Raw genomic sequence first — 24899 nt, forward strand, 5'->3', positions numbered from 1 at the left:
TTGTATTCATTACCTTTAAGACACGTCTTGGACTAGCGCCTAGCTGCATCTGAGCTTTTAAGCCGTTATGAGCCCAGGCGCAGCTTGAGATCCTGAGGCAGCGCTGTTTTGGTCATTTCACAGTCTAGACAGACAACTACGGATTATCAAGCTTTCTCCATCAGAGCCCCGCCAGACTCTTTGAACAACCTGTCTGATGAGATCAAGCCAAACTCTTTAAAAACTTACTTGTTGGAGTGAGATTTCTTCAACTGCAGTGTACTGGTCTGCTTCTGCTCTTTGTTGTTCTGACTACCGTGTGCTTCACAGTAAAATTTTATAAGTTCTAACTCATAAGAGAAAGGAAAAGATTAAGAAATAAAGAAAGAAAGCAGAGCTTGTAAAGCTTTACGGTTATTAAGCTGCCTCTTGTAGCATTAAGGGAGCTATCAGGCATTTTTATGTTGAAAAACTACTTACAATGAACCATGTATCACTAAAATGTTTATTTAAAAAGTATAATACTGTTAGATACCTGAACATAATCACAGCAGAGAAACCCACAGAGGCATCAGCATCATAATTTAAAGGCAAAGTTCAGATTTTTTAGAGGTGGGGTCAGGCTGTTAAGACATTAATTATTGATCGCACTAAGACAGGGTCAAATTGACAAAGCTTCCAGTACAGAGGAAGGTAAGGTCAGATTGAACGGGTTATCTTGGCTACATCTCTGTACCAGGACATCAGATTGTGGTGCTATCAGTTCCAGGAATAGCCTGGTGAGGAGGAGACACAAAGGTCCAGTTCATTAGCACACAGCCTGTCACAGTGACAGACTGCTGTGACTGGTTTCAGCAGCACCGTCTTAACCGAGCAAAAGTAGAAATAGAATAAAATCTGAGCAGTAAGGGAACATCTATAAATAAATGAATGCATTGTGTAATGGATGGTTCTTGTTTCTAAGCATTAATGAGGTATTTCTTTGCAATTAAACTTGTGAAAAAACTCATTGCATGGTTTGGGTTATTGGTAATAAATTCTTCTGTAAAATCACCAGGTTATTTGTTAATGTTGGGAAACTTTGGATAGTGGAATTCCACTCCAGGCAGCACTATGATTGCAAAGTACTTGCACATTTCCAAGAAAAGTTTAAGCTGTATTTTCACCAAGATTCTCAATCCTTTGACAACATAGATGGTGCTGAACAACTTTGCTCCTAAGACCTTACAAATGTCTGACTGGACACATTTTGCCAGGAGGGGCCCCCTGGTTCGCTTTTAGTTCAGACGTATCACCCAGGGCTAAAAATGTACACATAACAATATCAAAAGTCACTATCTAACCTAAATCTTTTCATGTCTGTATTTTCCAGGAGCCCTAAAGCTTAAAGTCAATATCACTCACTCAACTCACTTTTGATCCACATTTTGTCCTTTGTGATATTTTGTGTCTTGATACACTATCTGGTTACTGTAGACATGGTCAAGACGACCTGCTGAAGTTCAAACCGAGCATTAGAACGGGGAAGAAAGGTGATTTAAGTGACTTTGAACGTGGCATGGTTGTTGTTGCCAGACGGGCTGGTCTGAGTATTTCAGAAACTGCTGATCTACTGGGATTTTCATGCACAAACATCTCTAGGGTTTACAGAGGATGGTCTCAAAATAAAATATAGAAAATATCCAGCGAGCGGCAGTTCTCTGTGAAAATGCCTTGTTGATGCAAGAGGTCAGAGGAGAATGGTCAGACTGGTTCAAGATGATAGAAAGGCAACAGTAACTCAAATAACCACTGGTTACAACCAAGGTCTGCAGAAGACCATCTCTGAACCAACAACACGTCCAACCTTGAAGCAGATGGGCTACAGCAGCAGAAGACCACACCAGGTGCCACTCCTGTCAGCTAACAACAGGAAACTGAGGCTACAATTCACACGGGTTTTCTCACCAAAACTGGACAATAGATGATTGGAAAAACGTTGCCTGGTCTGATGAGTCTGGATTTCTGCTGCCACATTCAGATGGTAGGGTCAGAATTTGGTGTAAACAACATGAAAGCATGGATCCATCCTGCCTTGTATCAGTGGTTCAGGCTGCTGGTGGTGGTGGTGGAGGTGGAATGGTGTGGGGGATATTTTCTTGGCACACTTGTACCAACTGAGCATGGTTTAAACCCCACAGCCAACCTGAGTGTTGTGAATATATATTATAGTTAAAGTTTTTTTCTCTTTGTACAGCACAAGGAGAATGTACAAAATAGAATAGATGAACAGAGATTAAAATAACATTCAATCAACAATGGTGCTACAACACAATGGAGCACAAACAATAAATGATACAGGTACCATTATACTGAAAATCAAGAGAGAAAAATGTTTTGTTTTTAAACAAAAAAGCTACAAAAAAGAGAAACAAGATGAACAAAAACAAAAGAGCAGCGTTGGAGACATTAAAAGAGCGGGAGAGAGACAGCGAGGACAAGATGCATAATCCGTCATATTCCAAAAGCTGTCACGCCAAACGTCAAAATCCTGACATCTTAACTCCCTGGATGTACATGCTGAAATCCATTTGCTGTCAGTGGAAGTTGAAAGAATTCACTTTCAAAGATTTTAGAGTGGTTCTCCAGGGTCTGTCTGTCCTTGCACTTGCAGTTTATAGTCTTCTGTTACGTTGTGTTTCATATGATTTCCTGCGTCGTGTATCCACAGTGTTTACTCCCTACAGTGGAGACGCACTCCCACACTGCTGGCATATTACAGTCACAATGTAGCACTTTGGTTTACTACGTGTGACAGTTCAGTCTCCGCAGACTATATTTGGGTGTGACGAAGATTTACACGCTGGGTTTTATTCACACTGTTTTCTAAATGCTAAATCCATCTGCACGTTGAATTCATGAGTCCTGTCAACCAGTTCAGACGTCTGATAAGATGCATCTAGACAGGGTTGTGCAGAAGACCTCTCTTTAGAATAAGGAGCCGTTTGTACTCCTCTGGATGCACCACTGTCTCCTGGTGCTGCAGCCATAATCAGGACTGACACAGGCACATAGACCATAATCCCCATTGATTAGAAACCTGAGATCAAAGGCTTCCACTGCTGTCAATCTCACCTCCTGTCTCCACTCTGTTTATGCTGCTTCTCTCGTCACCTTTCTCGGTCCTCACTCACTTCTCAATGTTTCTCTGTTTGAGTTTTTCTTGTTTTCTCCTTATTATGCTCTCATTCACCTCATCCATTAACTTGTCTCCTCATCCCTTGCACCTGTTTCAATAACTACTGTACATTGACACAGAGACTTTCATTCTGCTAATAACCACAAGCTAAGCTCAATCATAACACCTCAGTCAGAACAAACTGGCTCATGCAGAGAGAAATTTCTTTCTGCATGCTTGACCGCGTGATGTTCACTAGCTAAGTAGATTCCAGATCATGGCTGATGCTGCAAATGGCTCGTCTTATCATGTTTAATGACTGTTGGAGTAATAAACTGTTTAATCAGTGCTAAGGTTTGCATAAAAAACATCAGTGCAAAAGCATCAGCAGTCACCATTTCACTTTCTCTGTTTTGCTTCCTGTCCTTCTCCATTTCACTCCTCCAATCTGCAATTCCCTTTTCTCTCGCTCTCTCTATGCTACAACTGACACTCTCAAACTTTTCCATTAAGACAATGAAGACATTATATCCCCTATCAGCTTTCCTCACTCATTTAATTCTCAGTTCTCCTCCGTGGAAAACAAATCTATGAATATATTTGCAGACACACCGCTACACTAGGATGTGCTCTTTGGTGTAACCTCATATATTTAAGATCAAACCACTGACACGAGAAATCTCTGAGCCTCAAGCAAAACTGAGCCGTGCACACACACAGCATTACAATGTTAGACAGTCAAGGCAGCTCAAACCTCCAGGTAACGGACTCACTCCTTATGATTCAAAATGTACAGTAGTTGTTGTGCTGGTTGCAACGGAACAATTTCTATAAAAGTAAATAAAGCAGAGCTATCAGATTCCAATTGTACAGAAAAAGAGTTTCATATACTGCTCTTCTTCATAACAAATGTGAATTGCTGTATCGTTTTCAGTCACACTGACCCTGTAACACATTGAGTTTTATACGCTGTTGTAAAGAGGAGGCTCTTGGCTTTCTAATGATATCAGTTTTGTTTCTGTACTCCAAAAATTAAGAAAAATCCACCACATTACATAATGATTGTCACCAAGCCATGATTCTGAAAAAAGAACAAAAGCCCTCAAGGTGTGTAGTACGGTTGCTGCAATGACACATAACAGAGCCTGCTGTCTCTCTTGTTTACCATGCTGGTAAATCTGAATGAATTACACTTTGGTGCTCATGAATTCCGTAAAGGTGAACTGAGTGATTGAATTGTGGAGAATCTAACCAAGCAAAAGATGTCTAACATGTCCATATTGACAAATACTAAAACATTTTGATGTGCATTGCTAAGCTGTTTGGAAACAATGGCGATGCAGTGGGTTTTAAGAGGTTTAAATATTATGAAAACCAAAAATTGAGCATAGCATTAGTTCAGGCAGGACACGATGTCAAGCTCGGCTCAGATCCCAGCAACAACAGCTGATCTCAAACAGTCCAATCAACTGATGGAGCGGCTGATTGATGGAAGAGAGTCAGCTGACAGACCCTATTTAAACTGCTCTGGCCTGCCTACTGTTGCTGCTTCCTCTGCAAGCCGCTTTGCAACTTGCCTTCACCCCAGCTCCTCCTCTTCATGTTGCGTCTGACTTATCAGTGTCATTTCTGTTTGTCATTGGTGCTGTTCTGTTTTGTTCCCGGGGGGTCTTTGCTGCTGCTCTCCCTGCCTTAGTGTGTGTTCACACCGGGCGCGAGGCGAATTTATCGCGTGATAAGATTACATACAAAGTCAATGTAAAGACGCGATTTGGACGCGAATTTGTGCTGGCGGTGTGAATGGAGCAAACACGCGAAATTCACGTCATTCGCCTCTTCGCGCAAGTTCAAAATATTGAACTCGAGCGAAATATTTGCTTGATGCTGTGTCGGGGCAGCCTATCAGCATTGAGATTTTCCTGTCGTCACCGACGTCACTGACGTGCTGCTGCCGTTGTAGTAAACAACATTCATTCAGGCGACATGTGACTTGCCGGATACAGTGAACATTTATTGATTTTCACACGCCAAAAACTGCCACTGTCTCGCTGTAGTAAACAACATCCATTCAGGCGACATGTGACTTGCCGGATACAGTGAACATTTATTGATTTTCACATGCAAAAAACTCACTGGAGACAGATGGATATTTATTTTGGTGCTAATATTCAATGCAGGCTCCACTTCACCAACGGCGACTGGGATGCTCGCCCTCACTGCAGGTGTCTGCGTTATGGAGAACGCAGGTAGCCTTCACACACTTCTCTGCCACATCTGGATGGACCTCAATGGTCAACAACTGCCCCGCGTTGTTCTGAAAATGGAGGACAATAGCTGTTTGTGGCCACCCTGAGCTTTATGACGTTACGTCCCCAAATTATGAGCTTCGGACCAAGAAAGACCTGGCGTAGAGGAAAGTGAGTGAGGAGGTCGGTCTGCCTGGTAAGTTTTGAAAATTGATTCCAACTATCGGCTGTACGTTTCTAGCATTCAGTACTAGCATTAGCCCCAGTTAGCACAACCGATGTAGCTTGCTTTCCGGCCGGCATACTTGTCTGATTTACTAGCGGTGTGAACACACTGTTACTCGCGTGAATGACGCGAGTAAAAACAAATATTCCAGCGGTCAAACTCGCGCGAGTAGACCGAGGCAAATATTTTACTCGCGCCCGGTGTGAACACACTGTTAGGCTTTCCATGTAGGCACATGGGAGGGCAGAGAGGTTTGCTCTCTCTCCACCTTGTGCTTTCAACGTAGACGCATGGAAGAGGCTTTCTGCTTAGGTCAGAGGAAAGGCAGAGGGGCCCCAGAACAGAGCCATGCAACCAAATATAATACTGCAAATGGAAATAAAGTTTGTTTTTTTCTTTCTTTTTATTTCAAATCAGATGAAAACCCACTGTCCTGAACGCTGCTTTGTTACTATTAGCCTTTCATTTATAATTTCAGGTAGACACAGAAGGAAGAGAGAGTGGCGCTGAGTAGGACCAGAGTGCTTTTGAAAACTTTTTGCTGCTAGCTTGTCTTTATGCCTTTACAAGGATCAAAACTGTATTATCATCTGAATTTGGCGACAAGAGTTTCATATTCTGGAAGCTGAGACTTTGTTTATCTAAAGTCAATCAAAACCCCAAAATGACAAAAAAAAAAAAATCAAGATGTTGACATAATTTGTAGAAATGAGAAATTGCGACGTCAATACTTTCTTACTTACAGTGAGTGATACAATAAATTACATTATGTCTAAGTAATTAATATGCACACAACAATGCCACTACTGTTATGACTGTGTAAAAAGCAATGGTCATGGAGTCTAAACTGAGAGCTCCTCATCATAATCCTGTTTATTCAACTAAAAGCCTTATTTTCATTATCCAGAGAACATGTTGTTTTGGAGCTTGGGATGTATCCTGAGGACACTCCTGATAATCACTGTTTCAAAATTGAAATCTGTGTCGAATATCTTACCAGTCCAGTGTGTAAATAAGCACAGTAGGTCGTGTACCTATTTTGTCAAATCCCAGGGCTGAAAATTTAATTAAGTGATGAAGACACCCTAGCTGTTTAACCCATGTGTAATTAAGCAGAATAGTGTTGCGTATTCCCAAATCAGAGAGTGCAGATGAAATGCACGTATCATTGCTAAGGCTGCAGTGCATTTTACAAGAAGCATTGCACAGTAATCTAACCAAATACAGATCTTGCCTTAATGACACTGCCAGGTGTATTAAAGTGCAGTGAAATACATGTATATACTGTATGAAAATGTATATCAAAGGGGAAGAGGCCGGTGGTTTAGGTGACTTCAAATAGCTCTGTGTGTGCACCTCAGCAACTCAAACCAAGACAACTGCTCAGTTCTGATAAGAGGTGGTCTAAAAACCTATTTGCACAGGACTAGTATTATCAGGGGAGTTCATGTGATTTAGAAACACATGTCTGCATTTCCTGCAGCACATTCAAAATGGGATAAGCAAAGTTTGTATTTTACTGGAATTCACTGACATTATCCCCCGGGTATGATGCGCACAGTCATTTGTAACTCTACACAACACAGAAACACAGCAAAGCACCACTTGCAGGGATGTACAGTGTAAAACTCCTGTTTTTTAAATGTGAGTTAAAGAAACACAAGCGATTCTGCCACACATTGTCATATGTTATCCATCCTGTTATCTATCAAGATTTTACTCTTCTGACTGATTTGAGCTTGCTTTTTCTGCAAACGTGTCTTCATGCTGTGTAGCGGGATGAGGCTCCTGCCCAAAAAATGTTGTCAAAACTTTGATCGATAATTGCTAATACAGCCTCCATAATTCTAGACCAAAAGAGAGGCAGAAGCAGCAGACATGGACTCCTATAATTCAAGGTCTTGCACCACCTTCATCTCTCCAAAGAAAAGCTAACCAAGATTTATCCAGGGACACATGCCTTATGCAACAGATGTAGAACAGTAACAGGATTCCTCATTCATACTTTCTGTACATGTCCAAACCTTAATGATTATTGGACATCGATATTTGATACATTTTCTGTGCTCTTTGGAGTCAAATTTACCCCATCCCCACTACCTGCAATTTTCAGAGTAGTTCCAGAGAACATACCTTTTCCTAGACACTACACAAATGCTATTGCCTTTGCCTCCTTCATTACTAGACGCCTAATACTTACAATGGGTAGTATAAAAATGGTGTTGAAAACGAGGGGGAAAAAAGAGGCAGAAATGAAGCGCACAGAACACAGAAAACCTAAATGCAACCCATAATTACAGAGATGCTGATTTGCATTGGACTATTATCACACAACCTCCGTGTTTGGTGAAATGTGGTAGGTAATTTGCGCAGATTTGCATGGGACTGAGATCACACTCAACCTTCACAATCATTACAAATTAGAAGATGTCCCCAAAAAGGGCTTTTGCAAGCAAATATTCTCTCTTACTTTGGTGCAAAAGTGACAAAAATAAAACCCCATCTGAGCGACAAATGATATTAAAACCACATTTTGTGCCAGCACAAACTTAACAGCCTTTGGTCTGGCTTGACTGCTCGTGTACATTTATTATAATTTGGGGGATAAGCCTGTTGACCTTGAGGTTTTCTCCATGGTATTAATGCACAAAAATGACAGCTGTGAGTAATAATCATGAATCACTTAGTGGACAGGGAGATGGTTATGTAGAGGAGAGAAACAGAAGGAAAAATAACAGGAATGCAGAAGTCAGAGATGAGATCTTACTGCAGGCAGAAAAACAAACAGCTGATCACATGTTCTGTGATGCATGTTTACACTGGGTGACATGTTTGTCAGTTTACTCAAACAATCCTTTTCAAGCCTGCATGTAAACAGTCAGTGGCTCAAGTCCACATTTCTGGGTTTAACTGTACAGCATCAGTTGGTCTGCAGTCAGCTGTGTTTGTTTCGGTTTGATGCAAAGCTTAAATCCCTTTGTCCAGACAGAGTGATGGACAGACAGATAGATAGAGGAGTGTGTGTGCATGTGTGTGTGCATATGTGTGTGTGTGTGTGTGTGTGTGTGTGTCCAAGTGACAATCCATTTGTGTTCCTATTAGACCGGCAGTTATGGTGATGAATACATACATGGAAATTAGCCCAAGATGAGGGCTAATTGTCTGATTAGATGTGCTTCAGGTTGATAGATGCACAATAAGCCTGTGCACATAAAGCAGTCATTAAGGAACATTAGACCATTAAATTGAACATTACACTATAGCCAGAGGGAAAAATATGGATGTTCATTAATGCGTCTCTACACGTAGGAGTGTGTCTCTGTTTGTGTGTGTGAGTGCAGTACCTTTTCTGTGAGTACTTTGTTCTCTTGTTGCCAGTCTCTCTCTCTGACTCTGCACCTGTCCTGGAGAGGGGAGACATTAAATAAGCATTACACCAATTACACACACAAACCGCTTTCTCCCTGTCTTAAGAATGCAGCATTCCCTGGAAAAAATTCAAAATGCAAATTGCTTGGTGGTAAAGATGCACATGTTGTAGAGGCTCCAACATGGCAGAAGTGTTCACTACTCCCACACAGTACATAAAATGTACAAGCCACTGATGGAAACATACATCTAGGCCTTTTTAAGTCTCCTATATGTCTTGTAGCTTGGCAGTATGTATGCTAAAGCACCAAGATGTTGTTGATAATTGGCAAACCAAGTCAGCATTTATATTCAAAGAGCTAACAAGCCTCCAATGCCTCTCTTATAACCAGAGGAACAATAAGGCACTGCAGGGAAACTTAAGGCAAACACACATGCAGCTATACACACACACACACACACACAAAAGCAAGCGTGCATACACAAGCTCAGAGCAGCATAAGTACGTACACTTCCACCTGCTGAGAATGAACAGGAACATATCGAGGCTCTTCTATCAACACAGAAAAGGAAAAAGTGCTCATTTGCCTTCCCCGCTGCTGTGCTGCTGAGGTTTTTTTTTTTATTATTTTTGCGGCGCACCTCCTGAGGCATGCTCACTGAAACACACGCACGCACGCCCACGCAAACACAAAACCGAGCCCCGTTTGCTCTTGAGGGTGTCTCGCTCACCCTCTGAGAGATAAAATGACATGCTTTGCTGGCCGAGGTTGTTTTCAGCTCAGAGGAATTGCAAATTCTCTGAAACTGGTGTCATTTTCACTTGGGTTTCCTCCAGCAAAGGAGGTTGATTAAATAAACAAAGGAACGAGGCTCCACTGTTAGTTCTTCAAATATAGTGAGAGGGAAAGATACTCATCCCTGTCTGTCCTCTTCATGAGGGAAATCAACATGCAAATTCAGACTGTTTACACATTTTCTATTATTTTCTGAAAAAAAAAAAAAAAAAAAAAAAAAGTGTTCAGTAAATATCTGATACTTTATATGCAGTATGTGGATTTCTTTAACTATAACCTGCCTTAGACTAAGAGCCCTTCAAACTAACTGGGAACCGACCTTTGCTTTTCAAAATGATACACATGAGCCTTTTGTGATCTGATGTCTCAATCAGCAGACATTTTGTGCTGGTGTCGACTGAAAAAGTTACATTTGACTTCTATAAAAAGGATTCATACTGTATGAATATTTTCTCATCTGCTTCCACAAGGTCTGGGCACAAAAAAAGACAAGGCAAGAAAAATATATTCGTTTAAAAACTAGTTAAATCTGTGGCTCTCCAGTATAGGCAGCTGCAGACCCAGACCCATGGTGAGTCTGGGTGAGATGGAGGAAGCTGCCCAGACGAGGAGAGGATTTGCCTGGTCAGGCTCCAAGATATCATTGTTTTCTGCGTTCTGCTTGGAAGTAGTGAGTTTAAAGTTCACAGAAACTTAATAAGATACAGTCTCTGGCCTTTATTTGATATCTACCGCTGGCAAAAAAAAATTCACTTTTCCAATTCATCTTGGCTGACTTAGCCCACATTCCCTTGGAGAGCTAACTTGGCTTGCTTACTATACAACGTGAACTTTGCTGTCACCCTAAACAACCCACCAAACCCCGATCAAACTCTCAAACTCTAAAAGGAAAAAAAGGAACCAGTAGTCAAAAATTCTTATTGCACAGCCAACTCCAATTCAACTGACATAAATCTGAGTCAGGTACAGCCCTTAATATTCCCTTACTTGACATTTTGTGAGTTTATTAGAATATAGAAGCAAACAGAGCTTGTGGAATGTTGCAAACTTGCTGCTGGAACACATCTCCCAGCTGAAACTAGGGGAGGATGTCATGAAAGTATGAGAAAGCCAGACACAGCACATGCCTAACCTGCGATAACAGATTTTTTTTTGGCTACTTGGGTCAGCAAAACAAGGAAATTAACAGGAGCCTCCACGTCTAAGTCACAGGCTTTGCTGACCCCATCTTCCAACCCCACCTCCTCCCCGAGAGGTTTTACGGTGCTAATAACGTCGACCTTTGTCAGTAATAGACAGTGCTCATAATTCACATTCATAATTGAAGCTGGAGGTCCTGGTGAGGTGAACATACATACAGGTTGTATTAAGCATTTGAAGCCATGCAAACATTATTTTTCTGGTGAGTTTTGACCATGATGTGTGCTTCAAAATGAAATATTCAACAATAAATAAAATATTGATTTAAGCCTCACATTAGTGGCATCTCCTTTCCCACAACGCACTTATATTTTGGAGGTTTCAACACATCTTCACTTGTAGTTTTTCCTCTGCAAAAACAAACTTTTGCCAGCCTTATGGGTACATGTATTCAAAGATCCTTAGATACCCCTATAGACAAGGATTCACAAACCCATATTCAACAGCAATTCACTCACAAACATCACAACAGATATCTCAAAATGATTTGCATTACCACGCACACACAAACATACCCAGGTTTTTCTGTATTACTTTTGTCCCACTGAGAGAGGAGAAAGTTACAGATGATCCTGTTTCCTCCCTCAGATGGCTTTGTAGTTGTGAGAGCAACACAGTGGATTGCTTTTCAATGTAAATCATATTATGCTCCCACAGTTTATTCACCGGCCCAGCAGCTACTGAAAAATGCCGCTATCGCAAAAAAATAAATAAATCTGAGCATACATAATAAATGTAAGACAACAGAAATGAATGTGTATAATAAATAATTTGCATTCCTCCTTGTTGGTTTGAACCAAACCGAACAATAACAGTAAGTTTTAAAAAGAAAGTTGGGGAGAATAGATTACCAATGAAAGTGTGCTGCTTTTATAACATAAGAATAAAAATGGAAATCATATTCTTGGCATACTGATGCTGTGAAGACTTTGAATTCTCAGAATTCATACCGTATGAAGTGAATTAGGAGGCTAAAGGGATTTAATGTCCTCTGCCTGCTGACTTGTTCACAACTCTCATCTGCTGTTGTTTTTTGCCCATTCTCATAAACAACAGGTTTTAATACAATTAAAAAGTTGTCAATCAAAGCATTCAGGTCAAGAGCTACACACAGCAAGGCGAGATTACTGCAGTATTGTATTTAGTTTGAATAGCAGTGGCTTGGAACTGAACGTGATTCTCATGGACTTTAATCATTTAATTTGTTCACTTCAGACATTTATATTTGACTTTTATTGAGCATCCTTGTAAACACCTTCTGGGGTTTTATTAGCCATGCATGTGGGCTTGATGGCAGCAGCATTCTCCAAAGAGGATAACAGCAATTTAACACAAAAATGTGGTAGTTCTTTAATTACTGATCAATACTAATTTACTGAAAATACATGAAAGATTCATATTATTATATGAATATAATTCCTAAGAGACAGGCTCACTCCATCATCGAAAAATCAAGGATTTCATCAATAAGCTAACACTGTTCATCTCAGAAGTTTATCTGCTGCACAAAAAAAGGTCCATTCACTGTGTATTTTATTAGGGCTGCAGTTATCAACTCTTTCAGTAATCGAGTATTCTATCGATTATTTTGCCGATTGATCGAGTAATCAGATAGGAAATACTGCATGTTTTCATTAAATGACTTTAGCTTTATTTTTTTATTTTTATTTTTTTGGGCCATTTTGCCTTTAATGGACAGGACAGGTAAGCGTGAAGGGGGGAGAGAGAGAGGGGATGACATGCAGCAAAGGGCCACAGGCTGGATTCGAACCCGGGCCGCAGCGGCAACAGCCTTGTAACATGGGGCGCCTGCTCTACCACTAAGCCACCAACGCCCCGACTTTAGCTTTATTTAAGGGTAAGAGTAATATATAAAGGGGAAAATAATAAAAGTCTATGAAATGAGAGAAATGGGCTGCAAATTTGTTCTTGCTCAGTTGAATCCTCTGCACAAAGCTGTCCAAAGTATGACTCTGCAACGTAAGATATTTATTACTTGGCCTTCATAAATATCATACTATCAAGTTCCTATGACTGGCTAGTTTAGACTCACTAGAGTAAGGGGTGAGCATATGTATCAATGTGTGTATCAACGCGTACGTATCAACGCATGTGTGTGACTAATAGAATAACATGAATAAAGCTAAGGCTTTAACAAATTGACAACAGCATTTTATTTTCCGTGTGTTGTTATATTTTATAGCAAAACTTGGCTAATATGCATGATACATCGCCAGGTAACTTTACACGGCATCAATTTTTGTTATTAATCAGCCATTTTAAAGCCATAATACACGTACGTTCTTAACATGCATTGTGAATCTCAGCTAGCAATCACTGATTAAGGTGAAATGCATCAAATGTGACGTTAATGTTACCTTAGTGTCAGGTCCGCTCAGTGAACTCAATACATGTTTTCTACTAAGATGTTGTAGCATTGAAGACATGCTATTGTGGTATGCTAACTCCGTTTTAACTTGTCATGATCCCACACTCTTGACACCTTGTTGTTATCTTAAGTAGGGATGCACCGAATATTCGGTAACCGAATATATTCGGCCGAATATTGCAAAAACACACACATTCGGTATTCAGTGGAATAAGTTAAAAGCAAAGCCGAATAATAGTGGCGTGTTTTGATCACGCAATCAAACAGCATGCCATGACGGGTGGGGTAAAATGGCAGTGTGGCGATCCGTCCGTCACCGCACTCGCATTTGCGACTTAAAATAGTTTTGAGCGAGCAAAATAGGCTTAAATCATTCAGCACGCTGTGTGAGTACAGATTTCAACCAGCAGCAGAAACGAAAGGCGAATCCCACCGATTGTGGGTTGAACGGGGGTCACAGACACAGACAGTAATGTATTCCTGTCAAATATGGCAGCCATCAGCTTACCGGCGACGGAGAAGTCGGCTCCCATAATATCCTCTTCTTGGCGTGTGGACTGCCCAGAAGTACCTGAACAGCCAAGCCAGCCGAACACAGGTATGTGACGTGTCAGAGGAGAAACGAGTCATGAAGGGACTTGTCAGGGGAGGAGGGTGGCTGGTTGATTCTTATTTTATTTATTTGTTTTATTTTGATCCCCCCTATGTTAATCACTCATTGATGCTGTTTTTGAAGTATGAATAAGTCAATAAGTAATTCATTCCATTGAAATATCATCTCCATTGTTTTGCAATCCGCGCTTCACATCCATTTTAAAGCTGTGTAGGCTATCAACAGCGTTAGTAACATACGCAATACAGAAATAACCATCCATGCGGAACAGAGCACACAGTCTATCTGTACTGTAATGATTTGCCTCGAGGCTTTTTAGGAATCACATCAACCCTAGTGTATGTGCACTTTTGGTTTCCAATCACACTTGTATAAGTTGCACATTGGACAAGGACTGGCTTCCACAGTAGCTGTCATGTCAGAAAATCCCGCTTGTATTCGTCTTAAACTCAGACTTAAGGTGTGCACAGAGAAACAGCCTTATAGTGTCAAACTCTGACTGCACATACATCATTCTGCAGAGTGAAACTCAGACATCCAAGAAGAGTTACAAAAAGCAGGAAGCTGGCATCTTGACAGACTTAGAACTGTTTTTGATGACAATGTAATTTCATATAGGGCGAATGAATCTCCCAAACCTAAAACTCCTTACAGGTTTAGTGTTTCCAACCTGTCTGGAGAATAGCGATTCTTTGTCTTATCTTATTGTGCACCTATATCTACAAACACAAAGACCTTAATGTATATTATTGTCTACATTCCTAAACCTTGACATTATTCTATAGCAAAGCTGCCCGAGCCAGTACATAAATCATATTGGCTTATTGAATTGAGAAAGTATGAAATATCTCAGATGATAGATAGTTGGTATTTAGTCCGCATGGCCCACAGCCACGAGTGAATTTCATTGTGTGTGTGTGTCTGTGCGTGTACGTGTGTGTATGCGTGTGCAAGAGAGGGAAAAGAATAGAGGAAAAAACAAATTGAGAGACAGAGACACAGATTGAAAGACATCCTCTCTTCCTCTCACATACACACACACTCATTGTGCCCTACAGTGAGTTTGGGTCTTGTGTTTGAATTAGACTCGTCTCTAAGTGTGCAATTTTTTATCAGTGGACGATCCCATTTCCGTTGTGTTGATGCAGCAGATGGATTCCCTCCCACTAACCATTCATCACCTGCCACACTAGGACCTGCCTTTGCCCTCTTTACACCAATGAAAAATGGGTTCTGGACCGTCTTTTTCCTCAAGAAAATAAAAGTCGTTTACTGTGTCATCAAACAGGTCTCATCCCATGGTGGCTATTGGAGCTTTCGAGGAGAGAAAAGTTTTCATTTTATTTTATGTTACACAGCACAGGATGCCAACGGGCAACAGGGAAACTTATAATTGCTATGAACACCAGCGTACAGTGACCAAACACAAAGAAGGTTGGAGAGACAACTTCTTAAATCTGAGTTAGACATTAAGGAGAAATGTTTTTTTTAAATTGATAACCTTATATAAGAATTATCCATGATCAAATAACATTATTTTTAGCCTGGGCTACTTAATTAAATGTATACAAATTCATTTATCAGCATTTACAACTGCAGTCATAAAAAGATATATGGGTCTAAATATTTTCTATGATCATTCCTTAAACTTTCCTTATGACACAACCTACATAATGTTTTATACACAATGTCTCAAAATAACCTCAAACCTATTTAAGGACATGAAAGTTGAAGAGGCTCTGTGAAGTTTGTTTTTAATTATCTTGCACCAATGCAAAACTTTCGCTGACCTTTATATGTTGATGACAACATAAACTGACGCGATAAAAGCTGTTCTTAATTTATGTGCAAATATGACATCCACTCGTCGAACTGGCTTCAATACTGAGGATGCCTCACATTTTAAATTATTCCATGCATAATTATTGACATGATAAAGATGGATTTAATTTAGGAAAACAACATTCATGATTCATGCCAACAGCAATGAGGGCAAAGGGACAAACATATTATTTTTCTCTGTCTACTGAGGTAATTAGTCAGTCGTTGAATTTACGTAGATGTGTTTCAAATGCCGGGGTTAATTTAGAAATCGCTCCACTGTGTCAGTAAAAAATAATGAAGCCAACGCCGTTAGTGACACTGTTGGTGCAATGAGCTCATTTATGGGAGTGAGGGCTGCTGAAAATGATACGTGCATTATCTTTGCCAGAGCAGGAAATGAAGTTTTGAGTTGACTACACTTACAAGAGGGCTACTGCTGTTGTTTGATGCCAGTGTGAGTGAAAACTTTAGGATGTAAGGCAAAACTCTGATGTGCAAGTCGCAAGAATATTTCAACTAGAGATGTCACATTTCATTTCTACCAGTTCTGTTCAGTTCAGAGTTTCCTTCTATCTGTTACAGACACCTTGTCTGAAACACGTTTATGAAGTATTTACATTAAGCTTCAGTGAGCAGAAGCAGAGGTGCTACATCATACAGCGAAGGCCATATATTCAGTGAGTGAGGTGAGTGTTCAGACCACCGCCTAATGATTAAATTGATCAGGATCTATGTGATTCAGCTCAGGAGGTGACAGTGACTGATCAATCACATCGTACCTACGCTTAATTAATAATTAAAAGCAGCATGTCTCAATGCCGGAAGAGCAGAGGCACAAAACTCACCAGAGGAGTCTGCATCAAGTTGAGTTATTCTTATAATTGTTTTTAACTGACAGATGTTCAGGTAAAAATGATGTGAATGTTTGGACAGTATTAGCATTCTGAATTTCTATCATTTTTTTAAAAGACAGTAATGTGTCTGCATTTAAGTTGAAATTGGTAACTAATAAAAAGTCATTTTTGCTGAAAATGTCACTATAACAAAAAAATGTAGATGAGAATCCAGTTCCTCTGCCTCCTAGTGCTTCTAATGGTATTTGTAAGAACCTACGATGGCTCAAGGAAAACAATCAATCAGAGCATAGGAGTGTCTAACGCAGCTGTCACTCACGCCCATTACGGCTTGTGAACTGCGGTCAAACTGTCAAACTAGGCAGCGTATATCAAATATGAATCAATATTACTTTACTGCACTGCCTATTTTTCACTTCAAATGTTTTCAGAAACATAATTTATTGTACTGTTTAGCTGTTAAATGAGAAAGTTTGCTCCCAACGGCGGGTGGTTCTTTGTTTTGGCTTTTCAACATGGTGGCCAGGTCACAATTTCTCATTTTACAGGTTTAGTACACTAAATAATAGTAAACTAGTAATAGTAAACTAATAGAAAACTATTTTTCGATGTCAGTGTTTTCAGAAACATATTAAATATGTTTCTGAAAACACTGACATTGAAAAATAGGCAATGCAGTAACAGAATCTTGATTCATATTTGATCAGCACATCCTAGTTTGACCACAGTTCACAAGCAGTGGTTGACATGACCAACAGCTGTGTTTAGCCTGCTTCCACCAAACACTTTCAGTATGGTACCTATGGAACCAAAAGTAAACCTTTAGACATGGTACCGAGACCCTTGATCCATTTAGCTTTTCCACCGCAAACAGCACCCTTAAATGTGAGCAGGGTTGCAGAACCCTGATAGTAGTTGCAGGCTGAAATTTTTTTTCAGAGCCAAATAGTACAGGCTGCAGTGAGAGACTCTCTCCATGGGATATCTAAAAGTAGCGGGTTTGTGTACGTAGTCCTTCTTAGGCAAGCGCAGCTGGCCGTAGCCCACAGGAACATCGCTCTGTGATGTTTTTTTTTTTTTTCTCCAAGTGATGATGAGAAAATACGCAGGTCACATAATCCAGTCAAATTAGGTTATTTACGTTTTTTTTTTTTTTTTTTTTTTTTTTTTTTTTAAACGTTTGAAGATTCACCATTACTAAAAGTCTGTGTTACCCAAGAGAGACAAAAAAAGAGGCAGCAAAACATCATTTATTTTTATGGGTTTAGTTTACTAATGTAAAACTTGCCACGGTATGAACAGTGGTTACAAAACCAGCCACAACTCAGCCCTGAGCAGAGTGACTGTCTGCTATTGACCAATCAACAGACTGCAGTGTTCACAGCTCCACTTTTTAGTACCAGATCTGTGTGCTAGGTACCCCAACAGAAGGTTGACTTAAAATGGGGACAGTACGTAACAGGCCCATTGTAACCATCCACAACTTTTCACAGCGGAAACGGCAAAAATGCGTACCCAACTGAACTAAATTGTACCACACTTCTTGGTGGAAATGGGGCTTTATAGACTCCTTGGCTCTGATAGGTTGTTTTCATTCAGGTGCGGTGGATTCTAGCAATGCAGATTATCTGTCTGGTGTCCTACTGTCAGGATATAATGACAGTTATATTAAATATGACAAACATTTATTTCTGTAAGACTGCAGCTTTTATTGTGACTTAACAACTGGCTGTTAATTAATAACAAGAAACGGTGGTGTTGTTTTGTGCTCTTCAGATGTAATTGCTAAAATGGGAAAATAAGTGGATCCTTTAATGTTGTGCAATCAACATGATTAAAATTGTTTGATCCTCTGTGTCTAATTTCTTCTCACTCAAATTGTACTTGTACTTGAATGTGATCAAGTGCATGTGTATGTGCTTATGAGTGGAAATCTCTGTGAATGCAAATGCTTTTAAGAGTAAATCACATTTTCTGTTTGTTGAAGTCAGTTTGCGCACAATATTGGGTATTGTTTAACTAAATTCATACAGTAAGGATGCTACACAGACACACAGTGGACACAGAAACACACACGCTACCACAGGCAGACAGACAGCAGACCGCAGGTCCTCTGAATCACTGGGCCTTCATGTTAGACTGTTAATTATGACAGTAATCAATCCCCCAGAGACGGACAGAAGGAGAGACGGGCAGAGACACAGAGACAAGGTGACAGGCAGCCTGAGAGAAAGTCAACAAGAGAATATGCACAACAAATAAATGAGTGGGAGAGTTGGTAGTACAGATCCACGGGCTATCTGATGAATCAGCACGTCGAATAAAAGAACAAATTAAAAGACTATAAATCAATCTTTTAGCATCGCAGGTTACAAAGTAAATGCCTTGTGGAGTGGCGATCAATAAAAAGAAGCACACAGCCGCTAAGGTAATAGCAGATCCATATTAATCCAACTTCTATCATTAACATGGAATAGTTCAACAATTTCAAAATTGAGAATTCATTTAGAACAACATTGTCATTAGACAAGGTAACAAATAAATGTCACTCATCCTGAATTACATAATACATTCAAATCCCTCAGTGCGAGTTGTGTTTAAATTATAAATAGTCGAAGCTGCAACAATACTCAGCCCAGTATACCTCATGCTTATGCCCATATGGATATATTATGAGAGCCATTAGTTACCCTAACTGAGGCTTGTCAGCACTGTAGGAAAAAAAGTCTTTGATCAGTCAGATGGTGGAGAGGGGCAGCAAATGAAGCACGAGACAATTTACATGCAAGTGAAATCTGTCACTTAATGCTGTATATTCTCCCTGAAGTCCACCGAGTATAGGAACAAAACCTTTCATTGAAGCTGGAGATTATCTCTCTGGCAAAGCTGCAGTGTCCTGTTCAAGGGAACAAGACATTTTGCGGCAGTGAAAGGACTCACCACAGTGAGAACACCGACGTTTCTTTCTTTCTTATTTTGTCTCTCTTTTCTTTTGCTCTCTTTGTTTCTTACCAGGCTCTTAAATCTCTGCTCTTTAAAGTGCTTTTATATCACTGGGTGGCAGACAGAGGTCAATACACCACTCATTGAAGTTGTCACACCAACTCAGATAGCTTCTGTGCAGGTAAATACTTCAAATGAAAAGCCACATTTACCTTTTCACTGCCAACACATCATAAAAAATGTGGGATTAACATGAAGTATGTGACGTTTAATGGGTTTTTTGGTTTCTCAGGTCTATTAGGTTTAGAAATAAGACTCCATGTTTAAAGCTGCACGTAGTGTTTCTCCTGCTGCTTTGAATGATCAATCAATCAGCAGTGTTTGCAGAAGAATTAGCAGCCGAAATAATGTGCTACATATCAAGGCTTCAGCCCTCACCAAAAGCAACAGAGGTTGTGTGAAATATACTGTTACAATCTCCCTTTTGAAAATAAAAATGAATCAACGCTGTTGTGTTCTTGTCAGTGTCACCATCTGCAAGCTATTGTGTGCTGCATGTTGTAAAAATACCTTGCACAAATTAATACGTATTAAGGATCTGTAGCAATACTGTTTTTGATTTGATTTTGTTATGAGTCATGTTAATCACACTTAAAGGAAATGCTTTATGGTGATGTACTAACGAAAGCTTCGTTACTTATGCCAACCAAATAAATGACTCTTGTTGCCCAGGATACAAAAATATCTTGACTACATTAAGACTGTAGCCTGGTACAGTAAGTGGTTATTTATAGGGTTTTATATAAATTGTGTGGTGACACAATTTATCAGCAAGGCTTCTTACATTACAGTAAGATGCACATATTTTTAATGTGAGCATTATATAGAGTAGAAGCTTTCGGTGTAGAGTTAGAACATGTGTCAATAAAAAACATTAAAGTAGCAGAAGACTTGTATTCTGATAAAAATAAACTCATTTACACCATAAACTGACGCAGAGAAAGCACATATTACAAATTGGTGCATAAAAATTCACCAGAACGCAGGAAATTAAGTGTTTGATGCTCAAAATTTTCTAGCAGAGGACCCTCAGTCCCACTGGTTCATATGTGCGGCCTGTCCAAGGTGTATCCCGCCTCTTGACAAATGTCAGCTGGGATAGGCACCCCGCAACCCCTAACAGGATAAGCGGTTACAGAAACAAATGAATGAATAATATGCAAATAGCGTACAGAGACAAGCCTTCCTGGATTTAAATACTTATACTCAAAGCACATTTACACTACATCCCATTCACCCATTCACACAAACATTCACACACTGGTGGCCGAGGCTACCGCATAAGGTGCCACCTGCTACCCAGTAACCATTCACACACACTCACACCGATGGAACAGCCATCAGGAGCAATTAAGGGTTCAGTATCTTGCAAAAGATACTTCGATATGCAGACTGGCGGAGCTGGGGATTAAACTGCCGATCTTCCAATTAGTGGACGACCCGCTCTGCCTCTGAGCCGCCCCACATCAGTGGATTGAACGGGGTTATGTGTTGAATAAAATCATGTGGCTCATAAATTGCTTTTGTATTTAGAAAAGTCATCTCAAGATAATGTTATCTGTAGCAATACTCCATTACAGGGGCAGAGGTATTTTTCTTTTTCACTACTCCTGTGACATTCTCCCCACCACTCGCTGTCACCATCTTTCTCAGCTCTGCTACCTGCTCCACCAGTAGAGACTGACCTCTGGTGGCTTGTGCTGTACACTACATCACCTCAATACAGCATCTCCGTATCAGTTTAACAGAAGAGATGTGTATACAGTGGCGGCTGCTGGTCTTTCAAGGAGGGGAAGCTCATTTTCGGCCTACATCATAAAATGTGTCCGTTTATTTATACGTAAATTCTACCCTCTGGGGCTGCTGCGCGAGGCTAGTGTGACCGCCTGTGAGTGCTTTGGGACGGTGGAGGGGCTCACAGCACCCGCTGCTCGTTGGGGACAGTAACTGCAGAGCGACAGAAGTCAGAGTCTCCAAACACGAGTACAGTCTCCAATAACACCAGAACAAGATGCTAGATTTGTCGCTAGTCGTTTTTAACAAAGAAAAAGTCACTAACAGGATTGGAAAAGTCTCCAGATCAACTCAGAACAACGGAATGAAACTTGAAAAATGCTCCGGTGGTTTATATTTCAAGATCGCTGATTCGCTCATTTCGCTGTCAATCAAAAAGGGATTCAGCCTGAGACAGATAATCCAATCATCATGCAGAAGCCCAGCGTCCAGGCCAGCCGAGGCCAGCCCACTGCCCCATAGACCCCCAGAGACGCTGAGCGTCCGATGGGCGGGACAAAACCGAGCATTTATCCAATGACTGTCTAGTTTCGCTGCAGTGGAACAACCCACTCTATGCTTCCCCATTGAAGTCTTTGGATGCTGAGCTTCCACTGTTTAATGCACTGTGACGCTACAGGAATGAATGAGAAGAAAGTCGCGTCAGTGACCTGTGATCAGTAGCTGATTCTGAACAAAAGTTGCACGCGTTCTAGCGCATATTTAGTCAATGAAATGTAAACACAACAGTACATATTTGACCACTTATTTTTTGACATTTTAGGGGAAGCTGAGCTTCCCTTGCAGTCTTAGAGCAATCGCCACTGTGTGTATGTATTTTTGGTGGTACTGAAAATCATACCTTTGGGATTTCTAAGTACCCCAGTATACTGTAATACCTTGATGCTGCCCAGACGTATTTTCCATTGTTTGAGATTTGACTGGTGCCCTGAAATGTGTCCTCCATTGGGATGGAAACTTGACCACTGCAGCACTTACCACCACAGGAAAAACAGAAATCGGAAAAAAATGAGTTCATGTGTCCTACATTTCAATTGGTGTCAAGTTAGATTGAGAAATTGCTATGCACAAAGGTTTTTTTGGTCCTTTTGGTCAGAACCGTCCTCACTTTTTGCAGAGAATAAAACAAGGAGAGTCACTTTGCTCTCTTTTGGCTGCACTAGCACAGTAACACACACTGCCTCATCCTCTCGCCCACATATACCGCATACTTAAAATTATACACAAAATCCCCAAAGCCCTCCACCGTTCAGTCGGTCTCCCTCTCTACATCTATCTCTCTTGTGCACACACTCACTCTCATCAGTCCTTAAAGACAGCACAGTCCTGGTCAGAGCAGTGCAGAGAGGTTAGGGCTGCAGGTCTGGCCGCGGATATCCTGGAGGATGACTGGGATTGAGAAGGGAGCGTGAGAGAGAGGCGGAGAGCACCACTCAATCAATTTCTATTGAATCTCACTCCAGTGGGAACATGATAAGCGATCCAGACCTAAGGGATATAACAAGCCTATGCATTTCTTCAGATTTGAAGGAAAACAGCCAACTGGGCTTACACTAAATGGTGAAATTGCTTCAGAGTACTCCTCAATCTTACACTCAGAGCCTTTGTTACACAGAGATTTTATAAAACCCTCAAATTAAACTCTACTAGCAAATTTTTCTCACCACACAATACTTAGAAGTGGTAACACATAGCAGAGAAGCGATTCCTGTGGGTACAAAGAAAACAAGAGAACCAAAAGAAGCTAGGGCAGGCATTTAAACCTTTTTTAAATTTGCTAAAAGTTATGTAAATGCAGGCTTAACCATGGATGCACTCTGCATGTTGAGCAGGTACAAATGTAAAACCCACAATAATACTGGCATGAAATTAGTGAATTAGGTCCCAGGAAGGTTAATCATATTCCAAATGCAGCAAAATTAGAAAATGCGAGGGTAGCTCTAATGGCAGTGCAGTGTTACAATACTGAGGAAATCATTCAGCGATGATGTTTAAGTGGTAATTATTCTTTGTTTAATGATCGGATTTAAAAAGACAGGGATTTTAAAAATGGAAAATAAGGCAGGAATAAATGACGGCTACAGCTGTGACTGGTTTAGAAATGCAACATTTACTTTTGAGGATGTGGAGAATGTGTAAAACACTAAACTGGAGGCCTAAATCTGAATTTTGGGGTTGTCCTAATGGAAATTAGATCTACTCAAATCTAGACTGCAGAAAAACAAAACAGAACCTGATTATTGCAAATTAAATTTAGACCACATTTATATGCGGGCTGAAATTCAATTTGTGGTCAGCCAGGTGTGAGTCATGGTGAAACATGGCTGCTTTTACACCATCAGTCTCCATCGCTGATGTTTCATTTCAGCATTTTCCATCTTGCTCGCATCCGTTTTGGTTTTAGAAGACAGGAAAGAGATCAGGTAAGCACATATCCACGCCTATCTTATTATCAGAGTAACCGATCAAGATCGATGGATGCCTGAAGACACAAGTCTGACCTGGACATTTGCAAATAACTGTGGGACTGTGACTGAAAGAAAGGATGTCAAATCACATTAACCTGTGGCCTGATCACAATCAAAGACGGCTATAATTCAGGATAAAAATCTAATTTTTGTGCCCTTTTGTTTTTTTAGTCACTGTACTTCATCCTCGAGGAGTGCAACCAAAGATGGCACAATAATAAAACTTCATGTAAAATGCATGTGTAAAGCCATAATGTTTTTGCTAATGCTAGAAATCATGCACATGCCAAACGAAGTAGGTACTAGGATAAAGATGTATTTTAAATCAACTGAACAAGCATCTTATTTCATAAAAGCGGCAATCATCAACTATTTTGATAATCATTTGAGTCATTTTCAAAGCAGAAATGGCGACTGCTTGCTGGTTGCAGCTTCTCAAATGTGATAATTTGATGATTTTCTTCGTCTTTTATGACTGTTAATCATACATATTTTTGGTTTTGTACTATAAGTCACCTTGGGTTTTGAGAAGCTGTGAACAACGATGAATAGATAAATCAACAAAACAGTCACTGATAATGAAAATAATTATTGGATGCAGCCCTTATATTCCTAAAATAAAACACATCCTGTCTCACTGATTGTTCCATTTACGTTTCAGGCTCAGAATAGAAAAATGAAGAATTTAATGATAAAAACCTTGTTAAAATAGTCCTTCATATTGAATTCCTCATTCATTCCTGGAATTAATTTTCGTTTACGTTCAGTGTCAGTGTGTGCTGTTCATGTTCAATTTGACTGAAGGGAGCAAAAGCAACACCTGTAGGACAAAAAGCTTTCTGGCCTCCAGCTTGTTGCCCTCTTCGGGGTCATCCTGAAGGCCACAAGCTGAAACGCTTCAAGTCTGGGTCAAATATTTAACACCAACAGCAACCTTATGAGGTGACAGTAGATAATCTTTGAAAGATTGTGGAGTAAAC

At 40.3% G+C, this 24899-nt stretch overlaps 1 protein-coding gene across 6 annotated transcripts in view; it reads right to left on the reverse strand.

Moving 5' to 3' along the window:
• The window catches only part of tnr (tenascin R (restrictin, janusin)), a 274847-nt gene that overhangs the window by 135479 nt on the left and 114469 nt on the right, over nucleotides 1–24899 (reverse strand). For 5 of the 6 annotated variants that reach the window (XM_033638024.2, XM_033638023.2, XM_078173333.1 and 2 more), the window contains exon 3: nucleotides 8953–9012. In XM_033638024.2, the coding sequence (XP_033493915.2) occupies nucleotides 8953–9012 (60 nt within the window). The remainder of the gene's footprint in view (nucleotides 1–8952; nucleotides 9013–24899) is intronic. The other variant, XM_078173334.1, reaches the window with a different exon arrangement.

The sequence above is a fragment of the Epinephelus lanceolatus genome, chromosome 12 (genome assembly GCF_041903045.1).
Source record: "Epinephelus lanceolatus isolate andai-2023 chromosome 12, ASM4190304v1, whole genome shotgun sequence".
Lineage (NCBI taxonomy): Eukaryota > Metazoa > Chordata > Actinopteri > Perciformes > Serranidae > Epinephelus > Epinephelus lanceolatus.